Source organism: Sander vitreus, chromosome 2, assembly GCF_031162955.1.
Source record: "Sander vitreus isolate 19-12246 chromosome 2, sanVit1, whole genome shotgun sequence".
NCBI classification, from domain to species: Eukaryota; Metazoa; Chordata; class Actinopteri; order Perciformes; family Percidae; genus Sander; species Sander vitreus.
The window spans coordinates 29,247,417-29,274,353 of NC_135856.1; the positions used below are offsets into that span (position 1 = coordinate 29,247,417).

Here is a 26,937-nt window from a genome sequence, read left to right on the forward strand (position 1 = left end):
TTTTGTCTTGGGTTCTGAATGACACGTGCACTTTCGCCCCTCCCGGAGGCTAAACTCACTCAGCCAATAGTCAGAGGGGTCCTGTTTGTTTGTGGTTAGGGCCGCACAATATGTCGGGGGTTTTTTTATCGACATCGCGATACCAACTCGTGCATTAAACACATCGCGAAAGGCTGCGACATATCTCGAAGGACACTCAGAGATTGTTTTTCTGTTATTTGAAAGTGCACTTTAAAATGTAACTGTCAGCCCTTTTTTTTAGTGGTGCCTTTTACATTCAATTCAATGTTCAATAAAAGAATGTTGGTTAATGATTTCCTTTCATTTATTTCAAATTCAACAAGCATTTTGTTGTATTTTAGCAGAATAGTGAAAGCAGCAGAACTGAGTACACTCTAATATCTGTTTATTTATCCCAAGTTATATCACTATTGCATATCGCATATTTTCCTCATATCGTGCAGCCCTATTTGTGGTATCTGGTGGCATTTAAAAATCAGCGCTTCAAAATCAGAAGATGGCGGAGGGAGAGAAGCGGCGTTTGGTGAGCAGGAAGGGAAAAGCAAATTCCGTTGTCTGGGAACAGTTTGGATTTGAGGAATCCGACGTGGAGCGTAACACATCATCTGCGAGATTTGCTATACACAGTGGTGTCTGCACCAAAACTCTGTTTAAACACCTGAAGCATTAAGTCACGTATGACCTACTAACTTTAATAAAGACGAAAACGGAAAGAGAAGACAACCTCAACAACAAATCGTGTTACATAATACTCGTGTTTTCCATATTGACCAAAATAATTGTGATTTTCATCCATAATCGAGCAGCCCTAGGTGGTATTATGTACTAAGTTCACAGCTGCTCTAATCAAATCTAATACAAATTCATATCATATTTCCGTGTGTTGTAAAGCAGGTGCAGTATGTCTGATAAGGAAGCACATATGGCGAGATCCCTGTGAATTCCTCCTTTCAAAAAGGAGAATAAGTGTGCTAACTGTGTCCACATATCATTAGGCCCAAGGTCTGCAGGTCTGTAATTGCATATGAGCATGTCATTTATTAGGACTTGTTTGTGAGCTCAAAATAGGATCTGAACTGAGGTTATGCAGTGCAGAGCCCCAACACAGACTCTCACTTATAACAAGTGTGGTATTGATGAAGAAGGCCACAGGAGGGAAGGTAATAATAATCACCGAAGCCTGTTGTGAGGTTCGTTTGGTCGGAAATCCGGAGAATAAAGTGACCTACATTCTTAAAAAGAAAGATTGATGGCACAAGCCTAAAATAATAAAAAAAAGCTACATTTGAAAGGTTATCAGATTGAGTTAGACCTCTGTCAAAGCTCCAGAACAGATGCTAAATGGACAACTTGGTGAGATGATTTTTCCAACTGCTGTTTCAATCTCAATTTCGAAGCCAATACGAACAAGGAGCCCCTCGAGTGCAAAAAAAAATAAAATAAATAAATAATAAAAAATAAAAAAATGGAAATTTGGAAATCTATAATTCCATGCAAACTGGGCAAACTGTGATATGATCAAAAGCTCCAGAAAATAAACTAAATGGGCATTGTGTTAAGATTATTTTGTCAACTTGTAACCAGATAATTACATGTTTTTTTTATTTCAAAATCATTTCAGGATCTGGTTATTCCACAGGCAGGCTCATTTTGATTTTAGACATGACATTTCAGCACTTATGGAAACAATATAGCCTACATTTTTTTGAAAACTGTCCATTTCAGACATGTTTTGAAGCTTGGACAGGCAGTGTTTAACACCACTGTTCAACTGAGAAAGCCTGACAAATTATCAGAGAAGACAAATAAAATAAATCTGGATTACTGGTTGTTATTTGAGTCTGTGAGGACATACTGTAATTGTAATCATTAATAAATGAAATGTTCTCCTATAAAGAAACACTGTGAGGCTGAAACTTAGTGTGTGTCAAATCTGGCTGTGGAGGTTGTGCTTTCACCTTACAACTCAATGAAACATACAGGTTAGCTTGCATTGCATGGATTTAATCATTTGGTGTGACTAATGACCAGCCAGACCCTCCTCCGCAGCGCTGCGGAGGAGGGTCTGGCTAGTCCACACAGCATTCCAGGACGGGAGAAAAATGTGCTCTGGTTTATTGGCATTTCTTTAAACCAATCACAATCGTCTTGGGCGGCGCTAAGCTCCGAACGGAGCAACGGCGTCTCTGCAAAATAGCCTCGGGGAGGAACTTGTTTTGGTGGAACGTGTGTACGTGCAAAGGTTGTTTGAGTCGTGCAACAGAAAACTCAGATTGGACAGATAGTCTAGCCAGCTGTCTGGATTTACCCTGCAGAGATCTGAGGAGCAGTTAACCATAGTCCTCACAAATCCACCGGAGTTTAGAATAACAACATAAAGAAAGCGGAAGGTAACGGACATCGGCGAAAAGACATGCATCCTGGTGGAATTTCCTGCGACACCAGAGCAATCCCGGAAGTGGAACGTCGTGGATATATGCTAGCTTAACCCTTTACACAACTGCACGTAAACTAGCCACATAGCCTACTGTACGCTATATGCACCAAGGGGTTGACTTCGAACACTGATTTGTCTGATCAACCAATAGTTTAGTCAGAAAGTCATGATAATTAGGTCTGCAAATAATGATTATTTTACATTGTCAATGAATCGGTCGATTATTTTCTCAATTAATGGATTAGTTGTTTGGTTTATAAAATGTCAGAAAATGGTGTAAAATGTTGATCAGTGTTTCCCAAAGCCCAAGATGACGTCCTCAAATATCTTGTTTTGTCCACAACTCAAATACATTCAGTTTAATGTCACAAAGGAGTCAAGAAACTAGAACATATTCACATTTAAGATTTTTGCTTCTTTTTTTTTTTCATAAAAGACTCAAACCGATGAATCGATTATCAAAATAGTTGGCGATTAATTTAATAGTTGACATCTAGTCGATTAATCTTAGCAGCTCTGATGATAATCTTGGCACGTTGAAGATAATGACCTGCATTACCACTGGTTACATTGCTGATAGTGCCCAGGCTTGCTTGACAGTACACAGTTGTGACAGCTCACTGTCAGTTTAAACACTGTTGGGGGTTAGCAAGTAATGGCTTGCTTTATTATTTATAACCAAGTGAAGAGAGTCTACCACAACAGATCTTAGCTTAGCTGTGGTCTTCACATGGCAGCTAGGCTACACTAAGTGGACTAAATGCAGCGTTTAGGTGTCACGCTGTGACTGGGAACAGGCCACAGAGACACACCGCTGACACATCTGAATGGGACAAGGTGGGGATATTGATAGGTGACATGGATGAAGATGAGGCAGACAGACAGACAGGCAGGCAGACAGACAGGTAACTCACGTAGTGTTTAGACGGATTGCGCCTCTTCTCCACGTCCACGACTTTCACGTCCAGCACAGTCCGAAACTGCATCTTGACCCTGCAAAGGCTATGCATAGAAGCGACAGACAGGCAGGCAGCTGCGGCTCCAGATAAGCTATAGTAGGCTATATATCTTGTATTACGGGAGAGAGATAACATTCATCGCTGTGTCATTTAACGTTAACCAATTCAGCGGTCCATTAGGAGAGCAGGCAGCTCAGACTTCCCTCCGTTGACGCAACGACCATTTAAATCTGGTTAGAAACTTATCAATAGTACATTTAAGCCTGTTCCGGTCACTCTCGGTGAAATACACACGGCCGAATATCCAAGCAGAGAGCGATGTTCCTTGCCTTCAGTGGCCAGTGTCGGACGGCGTGCTGAATGAATAAGGCGGTCACATTAAAAAAAATTTAAAAAAAAATAGGAGGAGAAAAAAGTGAAGCGAGTTCCTTTGTGTCTGCCGCGATGCCTAGAAAAGGGGCATCTGTATACCTGGAGGTTACAGGGGGCTGGTTGAAGGCAAGGGAGCCGGCAAATCCAGCGCCAAACGCCTCCTGCGTTTCAGCACGCGCAGTGAATTTAGGGAACGGAGTGGGATGGGCTTCATGCACGTACTCAGGGCTACTTGGAATAAAGCACTCGAGAGAAAAAAAAAACGTTTGTCTGTGTCTTCTTAGATGAGAAATGTGTTGTTGTGTGACATAATTATGAAGCTGCTTTTGTAGCAGCCGAGGCACGGTGTAGGCTAGAGTCTTGCACTCTGTTTATCATTTCACTCATTTAGTCGTCTTCCTTCGGGGCCCCATAACTTTTCCTCCCCGCTTAAGAGAATATGAAATAATGTAGGCTATCTGACACAATATGTAGGCCTGAATTCAACGGAAACTCTATGTTTTTTAATTGTAATGTCCCTAATTTCGCTCTGCACAACAGAGGGCAGCGAGGTTATGAAGCTCTACATGCTCAGTTCGATCACACTCTCCTAGCTCTGAGTCACGAGCTGAGCTTTCTGGCCGGAGACACGACGAGCAACTGGAGATATGGATACAGATGTTTCACAGGCGACCAATCAGCAGCAGCCTGCTCTACATGAAAGAGCCAATTGACGACCAAACACTGCCCCCCTGTGTGTGCACACAATTAGCACGAGGATAAAAAAAAAAAAATAATAATAATAAAAGCCCATTGAGAGGTTGAAGTTATTTCTTGTCATTTATTTCAAAAAATTAAACAGCTAAGACGCATTAACCTTTAACAGATTTTCAGAGCTTTACTAAGACCAGACCAGTATCAGCCTTGAGCCCAAGGCTGCAATTCCAACTGGGCGACTGCCCCAGGGCACAGGGACTCTGGGGGCCCTAAAAGCTCCAGTTTCACTGAGTGTCAGCTGCTTTATGTTATTGTAATTAAATATGCAAGGATGGATTACCAACTAGGCAAAGTTTGCAATTGCCCCAGGGCCACATATCCTCAGGGGGACCCCAGAGTTCATTGTAAAGCAATTCATTTGTGGCTATTTATTTAATTGGCTTTCAGGCAAATCATACATTTGTAATTGAAGGGGAACTCCACCAGGTTTTACACAGCTTATTTTAGTCATCATGGTGAGTGAGTGCTACTCAGCACGTAAAAACAGCGGTGTAGTATGTTTTTGTTCACTCTGCAGGGAGCTTTCCAATGCCTGAGAAAATGTTTTCTCGCCTTGGGTTTAGAGACTGCACATTTTAAACTGCAAGCCTGCGTTACAAAGCCCACCATGGAGTTTGACAGACATTTATTAGTCAGGGGAAGTCAATTGAGTTACATTTTGGGAAATGTAGGATCCAACTTTTTGGATACCAACTAAAACTCTAAGGATCTATGCTAGAGATACATCATGTGGCATACTTGGCATGAGTAACACATCATATTTGAGTCATTATAAAACCACATGAGGATATGACATATTGGTGCATGTTGCATATTGGCATTATGATGTGCTTGTTACTGCTTATTTAATTCTAGTGTCAGAGGTGGTAACAATAGCATTTACCAGTAGTATTATGTAACACTATTTTTCTTACGCTTATTTTATGTAGTTTTTCTATGTCTAGCCAGCCAGGTGGGTGGGGGCATCAGTTCAGATTAAGGATGAAATGGGCATGGTTTAGGGGTGGATAAGTGGACGAGGTGGATGCTGCTTCTTGAAATATTTTCTGTTAAATATGTTGCTGTTCTGTCTCGAGAAAAACATGGTATCATGTTTTCTTTTTTTAAAGAAAAGATACAAATTGGATATAAGGTCAGAATGAGGGGGCTTAATGGGGACCCAGGAGCTCATTTTTTGCCCCAGGGCTCCCTAGAAGGTTAATCCAGTAATGCATGAGCCTTGTCTTTGTTGCCTGGTCTGTTATTTATTTCCTATTTATTTTAACATTTCTACTGTCATAAATATTTACAACAGTGCACAGTGGCCTTGAAAGCTTCCCTGATGTCCATTTTCTTAATTATATAAGGCACACATTTATCTTTAACTTAATATTTAACATTAGAACACTCACTTAAAATAAAACAAATATGTGGCCGGTGAGCTCAGCTGGTAGAGCAGGCACACACATATTGAGGTTAATTCCTCGACGCAGAAGGTCCAGGGTTCGAGTCCGACCTGTGACGGTGTCCTGCATGTCTTCCCCCTCTCGCTCCCCTTTCATGTCTGAGCTGTCCTATCATTAAAGGCGGAAATTCCCATTAAAATAATCAACAAACAAACAAACAAACAACAACAAATATGCAGTTCAACTGATATTGGCAAATGCCACACTTATAGCAGTATTAGTCAGGATGAACGAAGGAAATCAAATGGCATAATTTTACTTAAACATATGGGACGCTCACATTTAGGAGCAATAAGCCATACTACACAGAGTATATACAGGAATACTGGGTTCCTGACTCCACTGGGCTCAAGTTAAAACACAGTGTAATGGCTGTCGCTGGTGCTGACGATGTCACTGCTGCACTCCAGTGATTTAAGGACCAGCTCCAGTGCCGCTTTGCTCACGTTGAGGCTGTAGCGCTGCCTGACTGCAGACAGGATGTGCAGGATGTGGCAACCCTTCTCTGCATCTAGAGGCACAGGAGGAAGCAACTGTCAACATACAGGTATACGTAATGTGGCCAGGAGAACCGAGGTTATATGGAGACGGTAGAGCAACACTACAAAACTGGGATTTATGGCGTTACGTCTAACAGTTATTAAGCATTTTTACTGGATTTATTTTTTTTACAAAACTCTTGCAAGAATGAAGAGAAATCCATTTTACAAGCAGTATCACAGAAAGGCATCTAAATGAAGCCCCAATTTAAAGAGATTAGCAAGTGACAAAGTAGGTGTGATTGTTGTGATTGTACTAATTTGATATTTGACAAGCAGATTTAAAAGAAAAAAAAGTTTAATTCTTGACTTCTTTAACTGAATGATAATTACTGCTTAGTTTGGATCAACGGAAGTACATTCTGACAAGGATGTCGACTCTCTGTGTGTTGTCATTCTCAAACTCCCTTCGCTTCGGGAAACAACAACAAACTTCGAGCTAGCAAGCTAAACGCTGAAAACGTCAAGTTTTGATGAACGTCTGGATCGTGCAACAGGGCAGGCCTGCTTGGTTCTTTCGGGGAATGGTTGTAAAGATTTAAAAAAGAATATGTTTACGGCATTTACTCTCTAAACTGGGACGTTTTGGGATCAATTGGTGGGATTGCTGCGGACGAAGTACACACGGTGATGAACTGGTAAGAGCAATATGACGTCTAACCATGTATCCAGCTAATTTAAAAAAGCTCATATTGCTGTATTGTGTGAACAGTTAACTTTATTCATTTTTTATGTGGCGTTTTCTTTTGCTGCGTCCAAAACAAGTTCCTTCCCGAGACTACTTTGCGGAGCCACCGTCGCTGCGTCCGGAGCTTAGCGCCGCCCAAGACAATTGTGATTGGTTTAAAGAACCAATCACAATCACACAGAGCGTTATTTTCTCCTATCCCAGAATGTATCTGTGGTGTAGCCAGACATTACTCCACAGCGCTGTGGAGATAAGGCTGGCAATGCGAGAGTAATGACTGCTATACTCAACATATTGCCACAAAGTAAATTGGCAGTGAGTCAAACTAAAACTATCCAAAGGGTGTTTCATTAATTAATAATTAAGAGTTAACAAAAGAATAAGTGCACCTACACTTCTCTCTCTGTGAGTCCTCCCTGATAATGTCTTTGACGGCTATGCGTAGATCTGTGTCATGTGCAGTCACCTGGAGAAGGACATAAGCATCAAACAGACTTGTGCATAATGAATCCTCACAATAATAACCTACTGAAGTGGGAAGAATTTCTTTAGGATATCTCTGCTGTTTCTTACGTGATAGACTTCGTCCTGGGATTTGACTTTGCGGTACACAATACCCTCGTCCTGTAAAATTTGCAGCGCCTCTTTCAGGAGCTGGCGGAGCTGCTGGCATGCGGATGGACCCGCCACAGGCTCCTTCACAGCAACAGAGAAGCATGATAAACACAACAGAGCTGAAATGAAGGTATATTTGATACGGCACAAGCTTTAACAATGTTTTTTTTTTTTACAGTCAATATATGGATATTAGCATGTGGAGATGGTATAAAGCATTACACAGCAGCAGAGAAGGACACAAGTGTGGCATCCATTACAGTTTAAGTTGCCTTCTGTTTCAGTTTTAGATAATTCTTTTATGAAATTGCACTTAGGGTTGGAAATCTTTTTCTGATACCGGTGCTAAACGATACTTATAAAACGGTGCTGGTGCCTAAACCGATGCATTTAAAATGTAATACCAATAAGTTACTTCCCCAGTCAATTGCTGTTAAACAACAAGATGGCAGAAGGGTACTTTACAATGACGTTGAATGCACCATTAAGTCACGTCGGTGTTGTTTCTGTGATATCTCAGATTCCAGCAATGGCCATGGTGCAGCTATTCTCCTCTGTGTCTTTAGCTGCAGACTGTTGGACGTCGCGGTGTTGGAATCCTTTCCAGTAAAATACAGCCACACGTTAGACAGTTTAGGTTACAGCATTTTAACCGTCTTTAAGCCAACTACTAGCTAACGGTAGGCTAACGCTACCTGCTGCTAAGTGTATTGTTAACTAGCGTCACGTGTCGCAATGCTTCTCTTGCCTGTATCGTCAGTTTCAGGAGCCTCAGAGGGCAAAGCAGGCATTTAAGTGGAAGCGAAATGAGGCACCAAAATCATTTGGTCAGGTAGATACCAGTCGTTTAGGAACCGGGGCCATTCTTACGACATATAGAGGTACCCAAACCTAATTGCACTGCTACGCGGAAACATCTGTGTGATTAATTCTTGTCCATTTTTGTGGGAAGAAGGAAAACCAAAGTGTAGAAATACATTTAAAATGAAAGAATACAAATTATCCTTTATGCTAGAAATCCCATCCTTGCTATATTTCTTTATTCGTTTCTTCATTCTCACCTGAGAAGGACATTTCAAGTACAGCCTTGACGTTTTATTTTTCATTTCATCCCACCACCGCACACATCTTCAAAAATAAATGGTTGGTATTATTATTGGGGCGTACCTGGTCTGCTGATGCTGTTTGAGGCTGGCTGGAGATGAGAGGCTGCAGGAGGTCCTGGACATCATAGGGTCTGAACCTGCTCACCGACTTCTGCTTAAAGAAATCCTTGATGGTATTCGTCGCCTTGCTGAGGGAACTGATGCCTGAGTCACTGAACAGCAGACAAACAATATGGTCTTAATACAATTTTACACTAATGCTTAAATATACTGTACGTTTAGATATAGACAATAATTGAGTCAGGTTCCACTTTGACAGCTTGTTACTATTACTTTCTAGTTTCATAAATTACTTAGGATGCATTCCATTGTTTAGTTGTGGTTTTCTTCCTGTCTATGTATGTGAAAATTAAAGTCTGCTTTCATTTTGGTTCCATGTAAAGAAGTGTACTTTACTGCAATGTATCTTGTGATATTTTTTAATTGCTACTACCTGCTATGTTTCACTACATCTTGTAGTACAAACAAACACAGTTAAACTTTAAGGGGCAACACTTCAACGTTCGTTTGAGTTCAGCGGAGCAGACGACAGAGTCGTGCAATTGCGACTTCGTGACATTCTGAATCAACGGCGGAAATAATTTGGCAGCGGCGGGCCAAAGACATCAAATCTGTGTGGAGCCAGGAGGAGACTGTAACTTTCCTCCAATGAATACATGAAACAAACAGAAATGCCATATTTCCATCACGTTTTCTACATAGTTTTCCATCGTCCAGCTTTTATGATTCTCATTTAATTAGGTTATGTCATAGTTAAGATCGGGCATCGAGAACCAGTTACAACTTCAGGGTTTCTGCAGGTTTCACCAAGTCAAATTTAAGACTTTTTAAGACAATTATAAATTCATTTCAAGACCTATATCACGACTTCAAAAAAAAACAACAAGAAAAGTACATGTCAGAGTCCGGAAACATCGCTAAACTTGCACTTCCCCATAGCTGAAGAATAAAATCTGACTCATGCTGCTTTGCACTCAGCTGCAATATAAGTAGCATCTGGTCTCATTTTATATTCGTAATGCAGCGAATTATATTTGGAGTAGAGAAAGAAAGAACACCACCATGGAATATAAAAAAAAAAAATACATTGTAAAGCGCTGCGGGAGCATTTCAATGAGATAATTTAGACCTGTTTAAAATGATTTAAGACCTAGAACACAATTCTTCAGCCAATTATAGACTTTTTAAGACTTTTTTAAGACCCCACCAACTGCTAATATTCAGTGGATAGAAATGCATTATAAAGCATTGTCTTTTTTCCAGTTTTCTGGGAATTTGTTTAAAATGTACAACAATTTGGATGGAAACCTGGCTACAGTGTTGTAATCTACTGCAATGGTACGATAAGCGATGGATGTTTATACCCCGTTGCAGCAGGCTGCAGCTGGGGGGGTTTGTCATAGCACTGTCTGTAGAGCTGAGGAACCTCCATCATCCACGCTATCTGGACCGCCATCACCGGGTCGTTCACTTTATCTGGGAACACACACGGACACAGATACACACATGATGAATGGGCAGGGCATATGGATGGCGTGTACTCTCAAATAAAAAAAAAAAGAGCTGTGTGTGGTGGTGTTGAGTGTGTGTGTGTGTGTGTGTGTGTGTGTGAGAAAGACAGACACATGTAGGGCGTGTCACTCAGGCAGTGTGTAAGCTCTTTTCAGCATGTAGATTGCTAGCTTGAAATTTGTTGTCGTTTCCTGAAGGGAACAGATTTTGAGAACGGCAACACACAGAGAGCGGAAGGAGAGGGACATCCAGCGTGATGTCAGGCAATGATCCTGGAAATGAACTTTCGTTTATCCAGACTAGTAAATGAGTAAAAGTGGACGGTGAATTTCAATATCAAACTGCCACTGTGGCCTGCAGAGGACAGCGCTCTGCACTCACAGTAAGTGGAGGCCATGATTTCTCTCTGCTGCCTCGACGTCTTCACCGGCCCTCTGACTCGGAGCAGCTCTCCGATCTCCAGATGGCAGCGGCTCTGCTGGGCCTGTCTCAGCTTCTCCAGTTCAGTGGCTAGGTTGAAGCCTTCCTTAGCCCCGTCGCTGTGTTTTCCCCCTGCTGGAGATGATAAAATAATATAAGATATTACACAATGCAGGGTTTTCCCTGCCATTATAAGGTTTAGGTGAAGCACCCGAGCCATTTTGGGTACCACCTACTGTAAGCTTTCAATGTAGCTCAAAGACTTTTCTCAGATCTAATGATTGTAGTTGGACTTCTTCAGCAAGTTTAGTCTTTAAGCTTTTTGAGTCTTATTTTTTTGTTATCTGCTCTAGCATTTCCAATGTGTTAGGCACAGATATTTTTCAAACTATATCCCCGCCCCCTTGTGTATAGGGTCAAGTGCCAACAACTAACAATTGAAATAATAATAAAAATATATAGTCCGACCACTAATCACTTATAATTACAATTTGGCACATTACCAGTCATACGCCTTATAGTCTCGCTTTGTCAGACCCTCCTCCAAAACCCCCTGAAGGAGGGTCTGGCTACTCCACACAGCATTCGGGATGGGAGGAAAACGTGCTCTGGTTTAATGGCATTGATTTAAACCAATCACAATCGTCATGGGCGGTGCTAAACTCCGCACAGAGCCGCTGCAAAATAGTCGTGCGAGAAAAAACTCAGATTGGACGTAATTTATTTATTTACGTAATAATTGTTACAGGCCTGACGTCAAGTTTGGGTTACATAAAGATATGAATAGTGCTATAACATAGGCGCCGCAAACACAAATGCTCACCTAAATCTTGTTGTTTTGCAAGTTCAGCCCTTTTACACCAACAAGAACCAGGTGCTGGTTCAGAGCTAGAGCCGGTTCGAAGTTGGTTCGACTGACGAGCCTCCAAAGAACTTGTTTGCTTTTCCACAGGCTAAAGAGCCAGCACAGAGCCAGGTCTTACGTCACTGTATACGTCTCATCTTTCCCAGCAACGTTAGCGCGGCGGCGGCGCCAAACACAAACACACCATCAACAATGGCGGACGTTGCTTTGCTATTGATGTTCATGGCTTTGCGTACCTACATTGGCATCCAAACTCGGCGGATCCAACGTGTTCGCGCAGCTCGCCTTTATAGTGCAAGAAAGCAGCTCGTTTCCTCCTCTGACCATACCCTCTGTTTTTGTTAAATCGCGTCCATTGTGTTCATCTGCTAATTCAAAAATGGCGGTCACAAGTTTCTGTTCGTCTTGTTGGTCACGGTAACCCCGCCCCCAGCCGCTGATGTAAGCGGTTCTTACTTCTGGCCCAGCAATGATTTGGTGCTAATTAAGAACCACTTTTACTGGTTTGGAGCTGGTGCTTTGGTGGTCGAAAAACAAAGAACCGATTTGAAACTAGGCTCTGGCTCCGAACCAGCACCAGCTCTGCCTTGGTGGAAAAGGGGTAAGATCTCTCTGGGTGAAAGGCTAAGGTGTGTGTGGGGTCTCCTAGCCAGTTTCCCTCAACATTCAAAGCAGACGGCCTCAGATTACAACATTCCCTTATCACGCAGCTGGCTAGCCTCCCTTAATCTCTACAGACTAGAGGATGGATACCCGAACTGAGCCCGTCGGGACCCGGCGGTACACTACGGGCCGGGCCGGGCTTTGGACAGATGTTTAGAAATGATGTTTGGGTTCGGTTCGGGCTCGGTCACATCAGCGCAATAAGGCATTGAACATTTTAAATTTAAAAAAGCTTATTATGTAGGTGCGTGCCTGTGTTAACGTGCGCTTGTTGCCCCGCACTCTACTAGAGACACGCATAAATTCATACTTGAACACAGGACAGGTTTAGTGATGGAGTATGGCCAAATACATATTCTCGGCCCCTGACCTGTGACCTGATGTTACCTAAATTTCTCCCTTGTCTCGTTTTACCAATGACATGGTGGTACTGAAAATTCCACCACACTAAAACTGAGATTCACACAAATGCAAACTCACATTTAACAGGATTCGCCTCCTCTTTCAACAGGTAATTTTTCCAGCATAGGCAGTTTATTACGCCAGTACCGTCGTCCACTGTGAACAGAACGAAAGATACTCAAAATCAGTTTTTGCTTGAGAGGAGATTGGGAAGTCAAAGTTATTTTTTAGGCCTTTATACAACAGGAGAGTGTGTGTCGGTTTGTGAAATGTATAAACATAAACCAAGGCATTGTCAAAGATAGAGACTTTCTCAATGTTCTATCCATAACATGCAAGAATATCACTCTTCTGTGTGGGTCCAAAAATGACTCCCAGCATTCACAAGACCATTGCTAAATATAAATTTTATTATTGATACCAATACATAACTGATACATACAGTACACACACATACTGTATTTGCTAGTGTAATAAATGTACTGAAATATCAGCAAACAAAATATGTTTTGTTACACACAGGGCCACAGCAAGACTACCTCCATAACAGAAGAAGTCGTCTCTTTCTCTCTTGTATACCACTGTCCCAAGTACATCAACTTTATAGATCGGATGGGAGTTGTAGAAGTAAATACCTGTGAGACATGGGTGGATAAAAATAATAAAGCATCAACTATGGATGGACGATGTGGAGAAAATCAAATATACCAGTATTTTGGAGCAAATACCTCGGTATGGATATTGCGACGATATTGTATGGTTGACAATTGTTGCTTTCACAAAATATGTACACAATGAGATCCGTGATAAATAATCATCAGTAATGTGGATACAATGACTAAGTGGGTAAGGGCAAATAATAGAACTGACAGAAGGGTCTGGTTACTTTACTGTAATGCAGCAGGAACAGACAACCCTTATGACCTATTAGGATATTCAAAATCTAAGACGATATCTAGTCTCATATCATGATATCGATTTATATTGATATATTGCCCAGCCCTGGCATCAACTATTATATTATTGTCAACATTAGGCATCAGTCACTGTATAAAATAATTATAATTATTAACGTATAAAGATCTTCAAGGGCCAAGGTAAACCTATATACAGTCAATGAGTTAAACCTAATAACAAGTGACAAGTCCCACTGTGAGGATACTGATGTAAAATGGTAAACGAAATAAAACAAAAACAGTAAACATATAAGGTATCGACATGCCGGATGAAACACCTAAAACATGTTGATACACGTGGCTATGAACTTACAAAGTAGCTAAACTGGCTGACTGACGCTCATTTAGAAGTTGCTAGGTTATAGTTTAAGGATATTATTCTTCATGTTCAGTTAGTTGTTGGGCACAAACATTCAGACCTGTAATGTTGCTTGTGAAGGTTCAACACAGTCAGTAAATCAAACAACTTGTGTTTCTATGGGTGTTATTACCTGGCACCTGTGTGGACTCCGTCATCTGCAGGATGTCTCTGACGTACAGCCTGGCGAATGCAGAAAAGATCGGGTCCAGACCCCACAACATCGATGGGGTCTCTTCCGCTGGATCCATCGTAGCTGCCTGCATTTCATCATGAAAGCAAAAGCAGATTATTAACCTATTTCCCCCCCGAAACGGCCTAAGGAGTAAATGTATGTTTTGAGCTAACGTTAGCTACCGTGGGGTACTTGAGATAAACCCGAGTATTGGTCACGTGACGCTTTATTAACGCATGTTAAAAACGTAACGTTATTACGTTATTTGCGGTGGCACATTATATATGCACTTGTCAGAAAGGTCCCAATTGTAGTATAACATGAAAAAAAAAATGTCTATGTTTAAAAGCGTTATATTATTTTACTGTCCTTAACTTCTGTACAGCGCGTTCGTGTTTCGCAATGGTGTGTGGGACATGTAGTTTCAGGGGGGGACACAAAGAAACTTGACTGTAGTGTTTGTTGAGGTGACGGTGGCATATTGACGCAGGAATACTACAACCAATACGTTGCACACAGCAGACTGATACAAATATGATACTGTATCATGATAAATGATTTAAACATCCCCCGCACCATTTGTGTTTGGTCTCCCATACAGACGAGGGCAGCAGAAGACTGAAATTACCCCGCCAACTGTCAAACACGAGGAGCACGAACAGAGAAAGAACCGCAGCTGCGCGCACCCGGGAACGCGCATAGACACTAAATCCGCTAGATTACTAAACCCGTCTCACACCAAGGGAAAGATGACTCTTTTGTTTGACCATTTAAGCTAATGTTAACGTACGGACCAACTGTACCCGTTTAGCCTCGAGGAAACTAATGAATTATTCTGTGGAATATAACTATTTGGGAGGACGCCTTGCTCATCATTTGTTTTCTTTTGGTTGAGAAAGAACCGCACAGGGTTGTCGGGCCAGTGGGTCGTCAGGAGTTGGAACAACGACGAGCTTCACTTACTACTTTGCATTAAAATAAACTCTTGTTTAGGCGGATATTCAATTCTAGGACACGTCTACGTCAACCGTTAGCTATTTATTTCGGGGTTTACAATGACCCAAAGAGAAAGAGCTATTCTCTGGACTGGCCAAAACAGTGTCAAGGGCTAGGCTAGGTTTTGATACTAACTATTATGAAAGCTACGTTACACTCTGTTACACTCTGTGCAGACCAAGCGGATATTAATAACTAATGGGACACATATTATTTCAAAGACTTATGCTGAAGTGAACTGTTCAAGGAAACCGACACTACTTTGGCGTTTTAAAGTTGAATTCCTTTGTCAACTTGCGAATTGAATGACCAGGGTTTCAGCATGTCATTTTTTAATTTCCGTAAAATATTTAAGCTGGGATCTGAGAAGAAAAAGAAACAGTATGAACACGTGCGCAGAGATGAAAATCCAGAGGAAGTATGGGACATAATCGGAGAATTGGGAGATGGAGCCTTTGGCAAAGTGTTCAAGGTAGGAAATGCCTCCTTCAGAGCTGCTCTTTGTAGACAGTGGCCTTTAACCCCCTTTTTGCTATATTGTGGCAGACTTGTGTTTTTATAAAATGGACCAAAACTTCAAAAAGTCCTGTAAACATCTCCGTACCCAGCAATCCTCCTTTTGAAGCTTGACACAAGGTATCAGGTACCAGCAGTGTCACCTCAGTCTTGTATTGCTTTGACCCACCCACCATCTTCCAACCAATACACCAGCACTGTGGCAGAGATGTCAAATATGACTGCTGAGGTCCCTCTTCACACTCCTATCCCTCTCCCTATGAAGTTTGTTTACATGTCATCACATCCATTCATTGCTGGAAACTGACTTGATGGCACCAAAGTTAACATCATCTTTGTCATATAACTACAGGTATAAACAATGGCTAGAGCAGTCAGAAATGTGACATTTTCCAAACAGGAGCACTTTTATGATGCTGGTGGATGATGTTTATATCATATCTGTTGTTTAGATTCATCTTTAGAAGCTCCAACAAGCCAGCCAAATACTTTTTTCAGAAAGCTGACCCCAATGTCAAAGCAACCCCCTTGTCACCATTTTAATAGTACCATTGTTTGGGTTGACCCTAATGCATAGCTGGAGCCAAAAGCTTAATTTGCATGAGTGACAGTAAATGTTATCACACAGGAGGGCTCTACCAGGAAGTCTGTGGCTAATGAATTCAGCTTACATGTTCTGTTTTGCTCTTTGTTGCCAAATGCTATTTTTGGACACTTTGAAATAGTTGGACTTGGTGTTACTTTGTATCATGCTTAAATTAAGCCTAATCTTCTCGCACAATGATTTAGTCACGGGTTGCCATTTTCCCAGCATTCCAACAGCAAGGCTCAATTGACTGGACCTACTGTTCAAGAAAGGACAAAAAGACCAAAACAGATCATTTTATCATGATTCATAATTCCATGGAAGCAGTTTATGTTTGTCCTACTGGCAGTGGCATGCCAGAGTCACGTTGAAGGAGATTTAGTCTACAAATGCTAAATTGCAGTCTTATGTATGTCTGGGCTTTGGGCCATACCAGTTGTAATGTCCCATTGCACTGATGCATCACTGGGATAGTCCACACACACTATTGATTCATAGTGAAATACAAGCTGTCTGCTTTAGTACAGATGAGTAGATTATGGGGGGGGGGTAATTTTTTTAAAAATGGCTGTATATGGCTAACCGCGGAATACTGGCAGGTCATCAGGAAGTGGCTGTAACCCATATCGCTGGGGCGACTTCATTGAGCACATCCTGCCTGCAGAGAAGCCGAAACAAACATGAGAAATTTCCACTTTAACAAGACACGTCTCACGTTCTGCTAACTTTACTCAGGCCTACATCAAAGCAGACAGGATTTATTTGTTGCTTTTAGATCCTCTTAATGGTTGTGAAGTGTTTGTTGCAGGTCTGAGGTCGAGACAACCTAAAGTCCAACATAAACCAAGTTTGGCCTTCTGTAAGTCTTTAAGATGACGTGTGTTCATCCTGAGCAGTAACATGAGAACAAAAACACATTCTCTGAACTAGATCACCACCAGAGTACAAGCAAGAAAAGCAAGACTTAAGACTGTGACGCCAATAACTGCATGCTGCCTTTGGCCATACAAAAACAGTCTAATAACATTCTCATCTTACAGGCTCAAAACAAACACACGGGAATTCTAGCTGCAGCCAAAGTTATCGACACAAAGACCGAGGAGGAGTTGGAGGACTACATGGTGGAGATTGACATCCTGGCCTCCTGCGACCACCAAAACATTGTCAAACTGCTCGACGCTTTCTATTATGAGAGCAAACTCTGGGTGAGTAGAGGGAAGAGCTCTCTGGAGAGACAATGCCATCAGTGTTTCCTCTGTATTACCTCCCAAACAGGGAAACATATGGACCTAAGACGGCACTTTGATTTAGCAATGCAATTTTTTTCTGAAACACAAATTAGACCAGTCTTGATATTGTGATGGAGTATACAATACATGTTTTGAGCAGTGCAGCTTGTGCAGTCTAAAACATGGACAAAACCAAGAGCAAATGTTGTAGTAAAAGTAAATTCCCCCACACAGCAAATCCGCTCTAGAAAATCCCAGAAGAAATACTATTGCATTGAGTCTTTTTGTAAACTCTGTATTCCAGTTGTTGTAATTGGCAAATTGCAAAATGGGCTCAGAGTGGGCCCGCACAATTGTGCTTATGCCTTCAACCTGCACTGCTGTACTATTATTGCAAGGCTTTTGCAGTATATGGTATGCAAGTTCCTTTTTTTACCCCTGTATTATTATCAGAATTTGGGGCAAAGGTTCAAATGAGCAGCAGCAGAAACGATCAGCTTTTAGAGCTGTTAATCATTATACCAGTTTATAATCTATTATTGATTTGAGCCTGTTTCTAAATGCCTTCGTTCTTCACCATAGCCCAGTTTTTCAAATAAAAACATGTCCTATATAATCTGTTATCTTTGGAAAAACTACCACAAGTTTTTCTATTCCTTGCAACACATAGTCCGAACTTAATGTGTCACACCATTGGAGCATCAGGATGCGTTCAGACCAAAGATAGTCATCCGGCAATTTTCCGCAGGGTTGTGTCACTTAAATGGCCCATTTGTGTGGCGTCATGTTGTGTTCTTTAATAAATTTTGACATTTCCGACCGCACTTGAAGGCAGCTTCATTTCATGGAGAAAGAGAGAAAGAAAAGAGACTGAGGGTCTGTGCGTTGTGCTGCAGCTTGTTGCAGGAAACAGTCAGCTGTTATACAAATTCCTGGGCAGTGAAGCGCTTATGTTTTGTTTAGTTTCTCCAAAAGTTGAATCCGTCTTTTCGTGGTTTTCACACATTTTACATTGGCCCTGCAGCGAACCTGTGTCCAGTAGTAGACAAGAATTATACCAAAGGCCTGAACGTGAGGGAAGTGTGCATGAATAGATAAACTGTGCGTGTGAGAAACTCTGTGACAGAGTTCGATTACAGGTTGGTCCAACCCAGTAATCGGGGGTTTTCAATTTCTATCACATACACTTTCTGCCACATGCACATGGCAAAGACTCATATGACATGTACACAAGCATCTAAAAAGAAAGCCAGGTCAGTCTAAACGTTAATGATTACCTGCGTGTTTAATTTCATTGCATTTCAGTGAGCGCTCGGCCCTTTTCCTCCCCATTGTCCTCTGAACAATGGCCACAGCCTGATAGAGGTTGTCTCTTGATTTTTATCTTGGCCTGTGTGTCACCTGTTTGTGCAAAGAGGAGAGAGTGTCCAGGATGTTTCCGCCTGGAGATGAAAGGCTTTATTCAACATAATCCCAGGAGGGTTGGGAAGGTGACTTACTGTATAACTGCATACCAAATTGTGTCACTCATCGACGTTTGCTTCCCCTTTTGCTGTTGCGCTACAATTTCAGTTGCACAGCAACAGTTTCTAGGCTCTAGGCTGCGGCGTTGCTAATGTTTTCATCCCTTGAGGCCTTAAAAAAATGTAGGTGAGATTATATACAGTCTCACATCCTCCTCCTTTGTGCCACATGAATGGATTAGAAAATATGCAGGCGCACACACTTCTCCATGTATTTGTGTGTATGTCAAATAAACAAGTGGGAGAGGAAGCCACAGCCCTGGCCCATGGTTCCTCTCTGCCCGCTGCCACTCTGTGGGGGCCATTGTACAACAGCAGAGCCATTAAAACAACAGCACGCCTACAGAGAAACACCAGAGCTGTGTGCATGTTGAAGAGCCAAGACTGTTCTGAGACTTGAGGCATTGTACGTCTTGTAAGGGCTTTGTTGTTGTAAGTAGAACGGTCTTGAAAAGCTCCACCGAATAATGGAATGCCATTGAACCTTGGTAAAAAAGTTAAAATTAGTCTTTTTTTTAGTAAACAGGCTCTTAAAAGATGTTGTCACTTGTTATTTTAAATGCAGGCTGACCCTAAAACACAAACTAGGGCCTTAACCAACATATCAACCACAATTAGTTACTCAATGGTGACAACATTGCAGAATTAGGGCTTTACTTCCTCTTCCTCCATGTGTGACATTTGGCTAAACCTTCCCCAAATCTCAGTGACGAGGAGTGATTCAGCATCGCGCTATACAGTTCTCCTTATGTCTAAGCTTAATAAAGATGCTCCAGATGCTTTACTTCACCTACTGCCTTAAACTGTAATCCTGTTTAAAATACGGCCTGGCAATAGAATGCCTGCCTGTGTGAAACCTTTTCCTCAATGTGGGGCCAATCCTCTTACCTTAACAGCCATACTGAAAGCTCCTAAATGCCTTTAAGAGCTCAGAGTGTTTTGTTCTAACAGGGTGGGTGCAGGTTCATTCTCAAATTGCCTTAGTCAAATAGTTAGTAGTTAGGGTACATGATGATGTCCCTTTTTGAGTTTTGTTTGTACATGCAATGCATGTTCCATTAGACTAAATACATGGACCGTCTATCCACTGTCGTATCTAATACATTCTTTAATAACAGGGTTTCTGCAGGGTCTTAAAAAGTCTTAAAAAAAAGGTCTAGCTTTTCAAAATCAAAATTTTAGGCTTTAAAAAGTATTACATTTGCTGATATTGTGTTTTAGTTCTTAAGTCATTATAAACAGGTCTTCATTTTCCTACGTCCATGTAATGCGTCCGTCCTCTAATGCTCATTGAAATGTCATTTTTATATTCTGTGGTGTTGTAGTTCTTCCTTTTGGTAGTCCAAATATAATGCGCTGTATATGTACAGATTATTATTACTCTGTCGCTTTTATTCAATTTTAATACATTTATTTACTTTGCAAGTACTTTTGTGACTCTGCGTTTTGTTGTACTTTTTAAAAAGGTCTTAAATTTGACTTGAAACCTTGAAAAAGGACAGTTTGATGCACACTATTTTACATAAACAAATGTTGAAAGTGTTAAAAAAAACACACACATTGACTCTGCTCCTTTTTTCCCCTTTTTTGGCAGATCCTCATCGAGTTCTGTGGGGGAGGGGCTGTGGATGCAGTCATGCTCGGTGAGTCAGCATTTCTACTTTGCATACAGGTTGTAACGTCGAAAAAGGAAACTGTTCCTGCACAAAGCAGCGCTAAACGGCAAAGTGAAGAAGGCCAATTTAAGACATCGAAAGACCTCTGTAGACCACCTGCACCTGAGCGATACAATGAATGTGGCTTAGCCCATATTACCATCCATGATTAGGTCGCATTTGTGTAGTCCACGGTCAGGAATTCAGAGCATGTGTTTGTGTGATCCCCTGTAGAACTGGAGAGGCCCCTGACAGAGCCTCAGATCCGGGTGGTGTGTAAGCAGACTCTGCAGGCCCTCGTCTACCTCCACGACAATAAAATCATCCACAGAGACCTGAAGGCTGGCAACATCCTTCTCACACTGGACGGTGACGTCAAGCTGGGTAAGGGCAAAGTTAAATCCAGCTGTTAACACCAGAAAGTACACAATTTTTCCAGGCAGGGTAGCTACAGGCCCTGTCTCAAACTGCCTCCTATAATACCCAGAATTGATATAAATGTGACCCTAAATCCACACATGGTTAAATGGGTATTGTTGTGGGATGAGTGGAGAAAAATGTGATATTTGTAATACATACAAGGTATACAGAAAGTTAAGAACTAGGGTGAATTGTCTTGCTTTCCAAGTGCATTTCTTTTTTTAACTGCTCTATGGGTCAAACCATAAATGAGTTCACAGTCTAGCAATGTAGGCTCTGTGCCTTTTGGCCGTAGTCTCCATGTGTTTATCTCGGGTTTTCTCATAGTTTAACTGTTAAAAATGATACATGAATTGACTGTACAGTGATACCATCCATTTAAAGCCGCAGGCCAAACACATTGTTGGGTTCAGTTATCTAAGTAGGGTGTGTCTCATGACATTACACTCTATGCATGTAAAACAGCCATAAGAATGAATGTGATGCCTTTTTGTTTCAAGAAAGATTTATGGCAAATTTCAGTTTTATTTTTGTAGTTCTGGCCATTATTCCTACCAGTAATAATTAAGATAGAATATTAAATGGGTCATGAAAAACTCACTTTTTCAGTGCTTGTGCACATACATCTGCATTGTGAAATAAGACAACTAGTTTTTTGCAGGCTGCCTGGATCAGAAATGATTTACTGTGGTGTTTTGTTGGTATTAAGACGCTAGTTGCTGGCTAATTTATGCAGCGCTATGTTGTCCATCTCAGCCAGGAACGGAGAAAACTTGAGTTACAAGCAAGCAGTCTGATGTGTGTAGAGGTCTGTATGGTTATACTGTAGCAGCCTTGAATATTCGCTGTTGATGAGTACTGAAGCTTCAGAGCTTAAAAAATGGTATTCGGTACAGCCCTAATGTCTGTATGTGAATGGATAGAGGAAAGTGTCTGGAATTTAAGAACCACATAGATAAGACATTCTGCGCCTTTTGTAATGTCAAAAAACACAAGATAAATAAAACCTTATACAACTGTTTTTACAGGCTATATATATTTCTTTTGTGGCAGGTATACTGAACATGATGTGTGAAATAAGTGGAATATGCCTTTAGAAAATAAACTGTAAAAGAAATTGACCATGACTTATACTGCACAGTCTTAGTGTTGCATGGCTAGGGCTGGGCGATATGGAGAAAATCAAATATCGTGATATTTTTCACCAAATACCTCAATATCGATACCACAACGATATTGTAGTGTTGACTATTGGTGCTTTCACAAAATATTTACACAATGAGATTTTTGATAAATAATCATCAGTAATGTGGATATAATGACTAAGTGGGTAAAGGCAAATAATAGAACAGTTACAACAGTCTGGTAAGTTCAGAAAATGACATCACTTTACTGTAATGCAGCCTTTAAAACCAGGGAAAGACAACACTTACATATTACGATATCCAAAATCTAAGACGATATCTAGTCTCATATCACGATATCGATATAATATCGATTTATTGCCCAGCTCTATGCATGGCCATTGCAGACATTATAACATGAATAAGTTAACTTTATCTAGCATTATTGTTTGGACCAGCTGCTCCGTAAACAAGCATGTATCCACAGCAGATGCAGTAAAGTGGCTTACTCACAGGGGTGTGAGTCACTGCTGGTGGATGGAACAAGCTCTGTGAAATAAAACACAGCAAGCATTTTGTCCAGAGACATAACACACATAGAGGTGCCTGTGCATCTGCCTGCCGGGACACTGCTGAGCTGTGTCTCACACACGACGCAGACACAGCATGATGTCATCATGCAAATTTAAGAAGACTGTGCGTTTCACGCACTGATGACATTAGCAGTTGTGCGATTCAAGGGGACTGTTTTTTGGGGTTTATTTACTTGTTTGTAGGGCTGCGCGATATGAGGAAAATATCTAATTGTGATTATTTTTGACTGAAATTGCGATGTGACTTACGATATTTGAGGGAATGATGATTTTTGTATCATTATTCTCATTTTCATTGAAAAATATTAAAATTAAAATAAAATGATTTGTAGTGTGATTTCCGCGAGGATCTGTACCAAACAAAGATGTTTTCTGTAGTCTGTAGGATAGGATTTGTAGGCGGGGACGTCTCTGCTGCACCGCAATACTTCATTCAGAATGGTTTGACACGTATTTTGCCTTTAACAAATATTGCACCCCGCCTGCGATTTGGATATTGCACTAGTCCATATTGCGATCTTGATAAAATTGCGATTAATTGTGCAGCCCTACTTGTTTGCTACATTTGGAAAATAAATAATGACCGTTCCTTCTGGCAAATGTCTGGTTTGCCTTGTCACATGTCTTCCAGCGGACTTTGGTGTGTCTGCCAAAAACACCAAAACCCTGCAGAGGAGAGACTCTTTCATTGGAACACCTTACTGGTGAGTGGACTATAAAACAAGTCAATAAAAACCCATTTTGTTCATTCTTTTGATGAAAGAAATTCAAGAAAAGTACAGTATTACTCACTGTTAGTTTTTGCCTTTTCTTGCACAACATAGAATAAACATTCATGAACTCAATATCTCCTTTCAATGACGTCCCTTCTTGCCTTCTAGGATGGCTCCAGAGGTGGTGATGTGCGAGACGTCCAAGGACCGTCCATACGACTACAAGGCTGATATCTGGTCCCTTGGGGTCACTTTGATTGAGCTGGCACAGATTGAGCCTCCCAATCACGAGATGAACCCCATGAGAGTCCTGCTGAAAATAGCCAAGGCGGATCCTCCGACCCTGATGCAGCCATCACGCTGGTGAGTCAGGCACGAGGGAGAAACTGGTCACTGGTTTGAATGGCCATGTGTTAGTTTTGGATAACTCTACTGAGTGTCTTAAATTTTTGCCATTATGTCAGTCAGTTTTTTTTTTTTTTTTTTAATGACACTAGCCATTACAGAGATCCTCGACGTAGAAAAGCAATAGTTTTTTTTTGTATACTTTATTTTTCCGAAAGAAACGCATAGTTGGTCCCCTATGCACTCATTCAAACATTATACTGATGGAGATACATGCCAGTGCATACAGTAAGGGATCATTAATTATCTCATGAGTTCACAAATGCAATCCGTTTTCTCCGGTATTGCCAGTATTTATTAGTCCGTAGATTTAGCGGAAAAGTCATACTCTCCAAACATTTGTCACAATATCTATCCAGTCAGTCTTTGTTGGAGATTCGGTCTCGAACCATTTCCTTGTTATCAATCGGCAATATCTTTAATAGATACTTGTCTTGTCCCAATACATTAGCTGCAACATTGCCCAATAGATTGTAGAAAAGTAACAGTCAGTTCCATCACCACAAATGTTCTGTGTTGCCCGTATTACTTCCAGCTAACATTACCAAACTGCTGGGCAGTTCCAAAATATATGGAAATGATCTGCCAGCTGTTCTGTACATTTCCTCCAACATAGGCCCCTTCCCATCTCACCTGTCTGTACACAATTAACTTAGGGGTTACAAAGTATCTAATCAAATTCTCTCCAAAGACCCCAAACTGGTAGCCTGGTTGACAGCAGACACTTCTCAGTTGTAACTGAGAGTGGGTCTGGGCAAGCTTTATTCACAGCCCATTTCCAAAGGGGCGTCACCAACGGACGCCGCTCAAATGCCTCTGGGCGCAGCTGGATAGTCCTTTTAACCAATCGATCACCGATAACCAACGGCTAGATCCGGGTGATGTAGCAGCGACAGCGGCATGTTGAATGTAAACAAAAAGCTGCTCGCGCTATCGTCATCGTGTAAAGCCCGCCTCATCGGTTGTGATTGGTGCCTCGATTTGGAAAAATTGGAAATGGGCTTGAATGGGCTCTTGGCCAGACTGACTTGCAGAGCAAATCTGTAATTTGTTCACATGCACACATTCTTTCTCAGAGATGACAATTGCATACTCTTTCTCCTATTTTAATATAACCTTATGCAATGTTTTTTTATATTGTACAAGGCCATATTCAAGTTTATTTTTTACCACTTCCACCCTTAAGGTCCCCAGAATTCAGTGATTTCTTAAGGCGGTGTCTGGACAAACATGTGGACAACAGATGGACGCCGACTCAACTTCTACAGGTACCTTACTCTTGAACATTTACACAACTTTTTCACTCAAGTTCTGAACCCTCTATTTTACTATCTATCAGTCGCCCCAGCCCTGTACCTGGCCACTTAAATCGATTGATAATCCTCATTCCCCATCCCATACCCATGTACCAGCTGCCATTCAAGAGCGTAAGCAGCAGAGTCCTAGGAGACATCTGTTTACCTGATTGGTGTCACGTCTGTGTCAGGTACTAAACCGTGTCTCCTGGCAAGACTGACGCTCATCCCATTGTGCCTAGGCTGACGTCAGTGGTGCAGAGCTTTTCTTTTTCCATAGGCTTTAAGGTGCTCACCAAGTCAGAGCCACTTATTCACAGCGAAGCCGTGAGGACACATTCACACACACACACACACACACACACACACACACACACACACAGAGAGAAAATAGTGTACAACGCTGCAGGCAAAGGATTGTTCTGCGATTGTTCTTCAGAGGAAGACTCAATGGGCTTGAAAATAGAAAAAAGCGGTCTGCCACCGATGAAGGTTTTGATATCAAAAAAGATGCATATTCTCCGGCCAGCGATAGAATACGTGCAGCAGATTTCTAAGCCGAAGAAGGTGAGGCCGTCAAGAGATCTAGATGCAGTGCGTGTAGTCTTATCTTTGTTTGCAGTAAAGAAGTTGATTTATTTCTTGGGAGGTGAAATCTCCAGAGGGAGAGTAACACAAAGATGGAGGAAAGAAAGTTAGAAATATTTTTCCCAGTTATTGTTTAGTGTGCGATTCTTTTTTTTATTTTTTTTTTCCTTCTTCTTTTTTTTAATTTTTGGAAGTGCTTTGATATGTTTTATATAGTCAAAATAGAGCTGCCTGTTATACTGTGAGCAATTTTATATCTTAAAATCTATGGGATTAGTTGTCTGCGGGCTGTCCGGTCTTTACCGCCAACTATGTTGAAGTGCTTTTATTGCTGCAGGTAAGACGTTGAGTTTACCATAACATATATGCTGTGCATAGAGCTGGGCAATATAAAGAAAATCAAATATCACAATATTTTTGACCAAATACTTTGATGTCGATATTGCGACGATATTGTAGGGTTAAGTTGACTGTAATGTAGCCTTTAAAACCAGGAAAGGACAACACTTGTGTCATATCAATATATTACGATATCCAAAATGTAAGGCGATATCTAGTTTCACGTTGTATATCGATGTCGATATAATATCGATATATTGCCCCGCCCTAGCTGTGCACTGGGTGTTAACATATAAATGAAACCGCGTTTTTTTTTTTTTCTTTGTCTTTTGCGCAGCATCCCTTTGTGTCCAGTGTGACAGACAGCAGGCCTCTGAGGGAGCTCATAGCTGAGGCCAAGGCCGAGGTCACAGAGGAGATTGAAGAAGACCACAAAGAGGAAGAAGAAGAGGAAGAGACAGAAGCACACATGGTGTGTACACATTTCCAAAAATCTGTTACCAAAAGGAATGTACACTGTTCAAGGAAGAATGCTATTTGCTATAATGCTTTTTTATAGTTTTCATTGTGCAGATGCACAGTACACCTGTTCTGCTTACTGCCACA

General features: G+C 41.3%; 3 protein-coding genes across 6 annotated transcripts in view; 1 reads left to right on the forward strand and 2 right to left on the reverse strand.

Annotated features, from left to right (window-relative positions):
- sh3pxd2aa (SH3 and PX domains 2Aa) overlaps positions 1-3,952 on the reverse strand; it is a 153,660-nt gene extending 149,708 nt beyond the window's left edge. For both annotated transcript variants that reach the window (XM_078264831.1, XM_078264823.1), the window contains exon 1: positions 3,373-3,952. In XM_078264831.1, coding sequence (XP_078120957.1) covers positions 3,373-3,552 — 180 coding nt within the window. In that variant the 5' untranslated portion in view covers positions 3,553-3,952. The remainder of the gene's footprint in view (positions 1-3,372) is intronic.
- Positions 3,953-4,595: 643 nt separating this feature from the next.
- stn1 (STN1 subunit of CST complex) lies at positions 4,596-14,961 on the reverse strand. Of its 3 annotated transcripts, none has more exons than XM_078264897.1 (10): positions 14,926-14,961; positions 14,308-14,434; positions 13,400-13,495; positions 12,939-13,016; positions 10,892-11,065; positions 10,363-10,474; positions 9,000-9,150; positions 7,791-7,913; positions 7,611-7,683; positions 4,596-6,501 (listed from the first exon to the last, which is right to left on the reverse strand). In XM_078264897.1, the coding sequence occupies exons 1-10, from the start codon at positions 14,944-14,946 to the stop codon at positions 6,344-6,346; spliced, it is 1,113 nt and encodes a 370-aa protein (XP_078121023.1). In that variant the 5' UTR covers positions 14,947-14,961; the 3' UTR covers positions 4,596-6,343. The 3 variants fall into 3 exon arrangements, with proteins under 3 accessions (XP_078121023.1, XP_078121033.1, XP_078121042.1); XM_078264907.1 differs by lacking the exon at positions 14,926-14,961 and adding an exon at positions 14,532-14,728; XM_078264916.1 differs by lacking the exon at positions 7,611-7,683 and having other exon boundaries at positions 6,343-6,501.
- A 15-nt stretch (positions 14,962-14,976) lies between these two features.
- Positions 14,977-26,937, forward strand: part of LOC144527046 (STE20-like serine/threonine-protein kinase) — a 29,576-nt gene continuing 17,615 nt past the window's right edge. The window contains exons 1-8 of the mRNA XM_078264882.1: positions 14,977-15,817; positions 17,488-17,652; positions 20,794-20,842; positions 21,089-21,238; positions 23,623-23,695; positions 23,873-24,067; positions 25,296-25,377; positions 26,669-26,803. Of these exons, the coding sequence (XP_078121008.1) occupies positions 15,668-15,817; positions 17,488-17,652; positions 20,794-20,842; positions 21,089-21,238; positions 23,623-23,695; positions 23,873-24,067; positions 25,296-25,377; positions 26,669-26,803 (999 nt within the window). The 5' untranslated portion in view covers positions 14,977-15,667. The remainder of the gene's footprint in view (positions 15,818-17,487; positions 17,653-20,793; positions 20,843-21,088; positions 21,239-23,622; positions 23,696-23,872; positions 24,068-25,295; positions 25,378-26,668; positions 26,804-26,937) is intronic.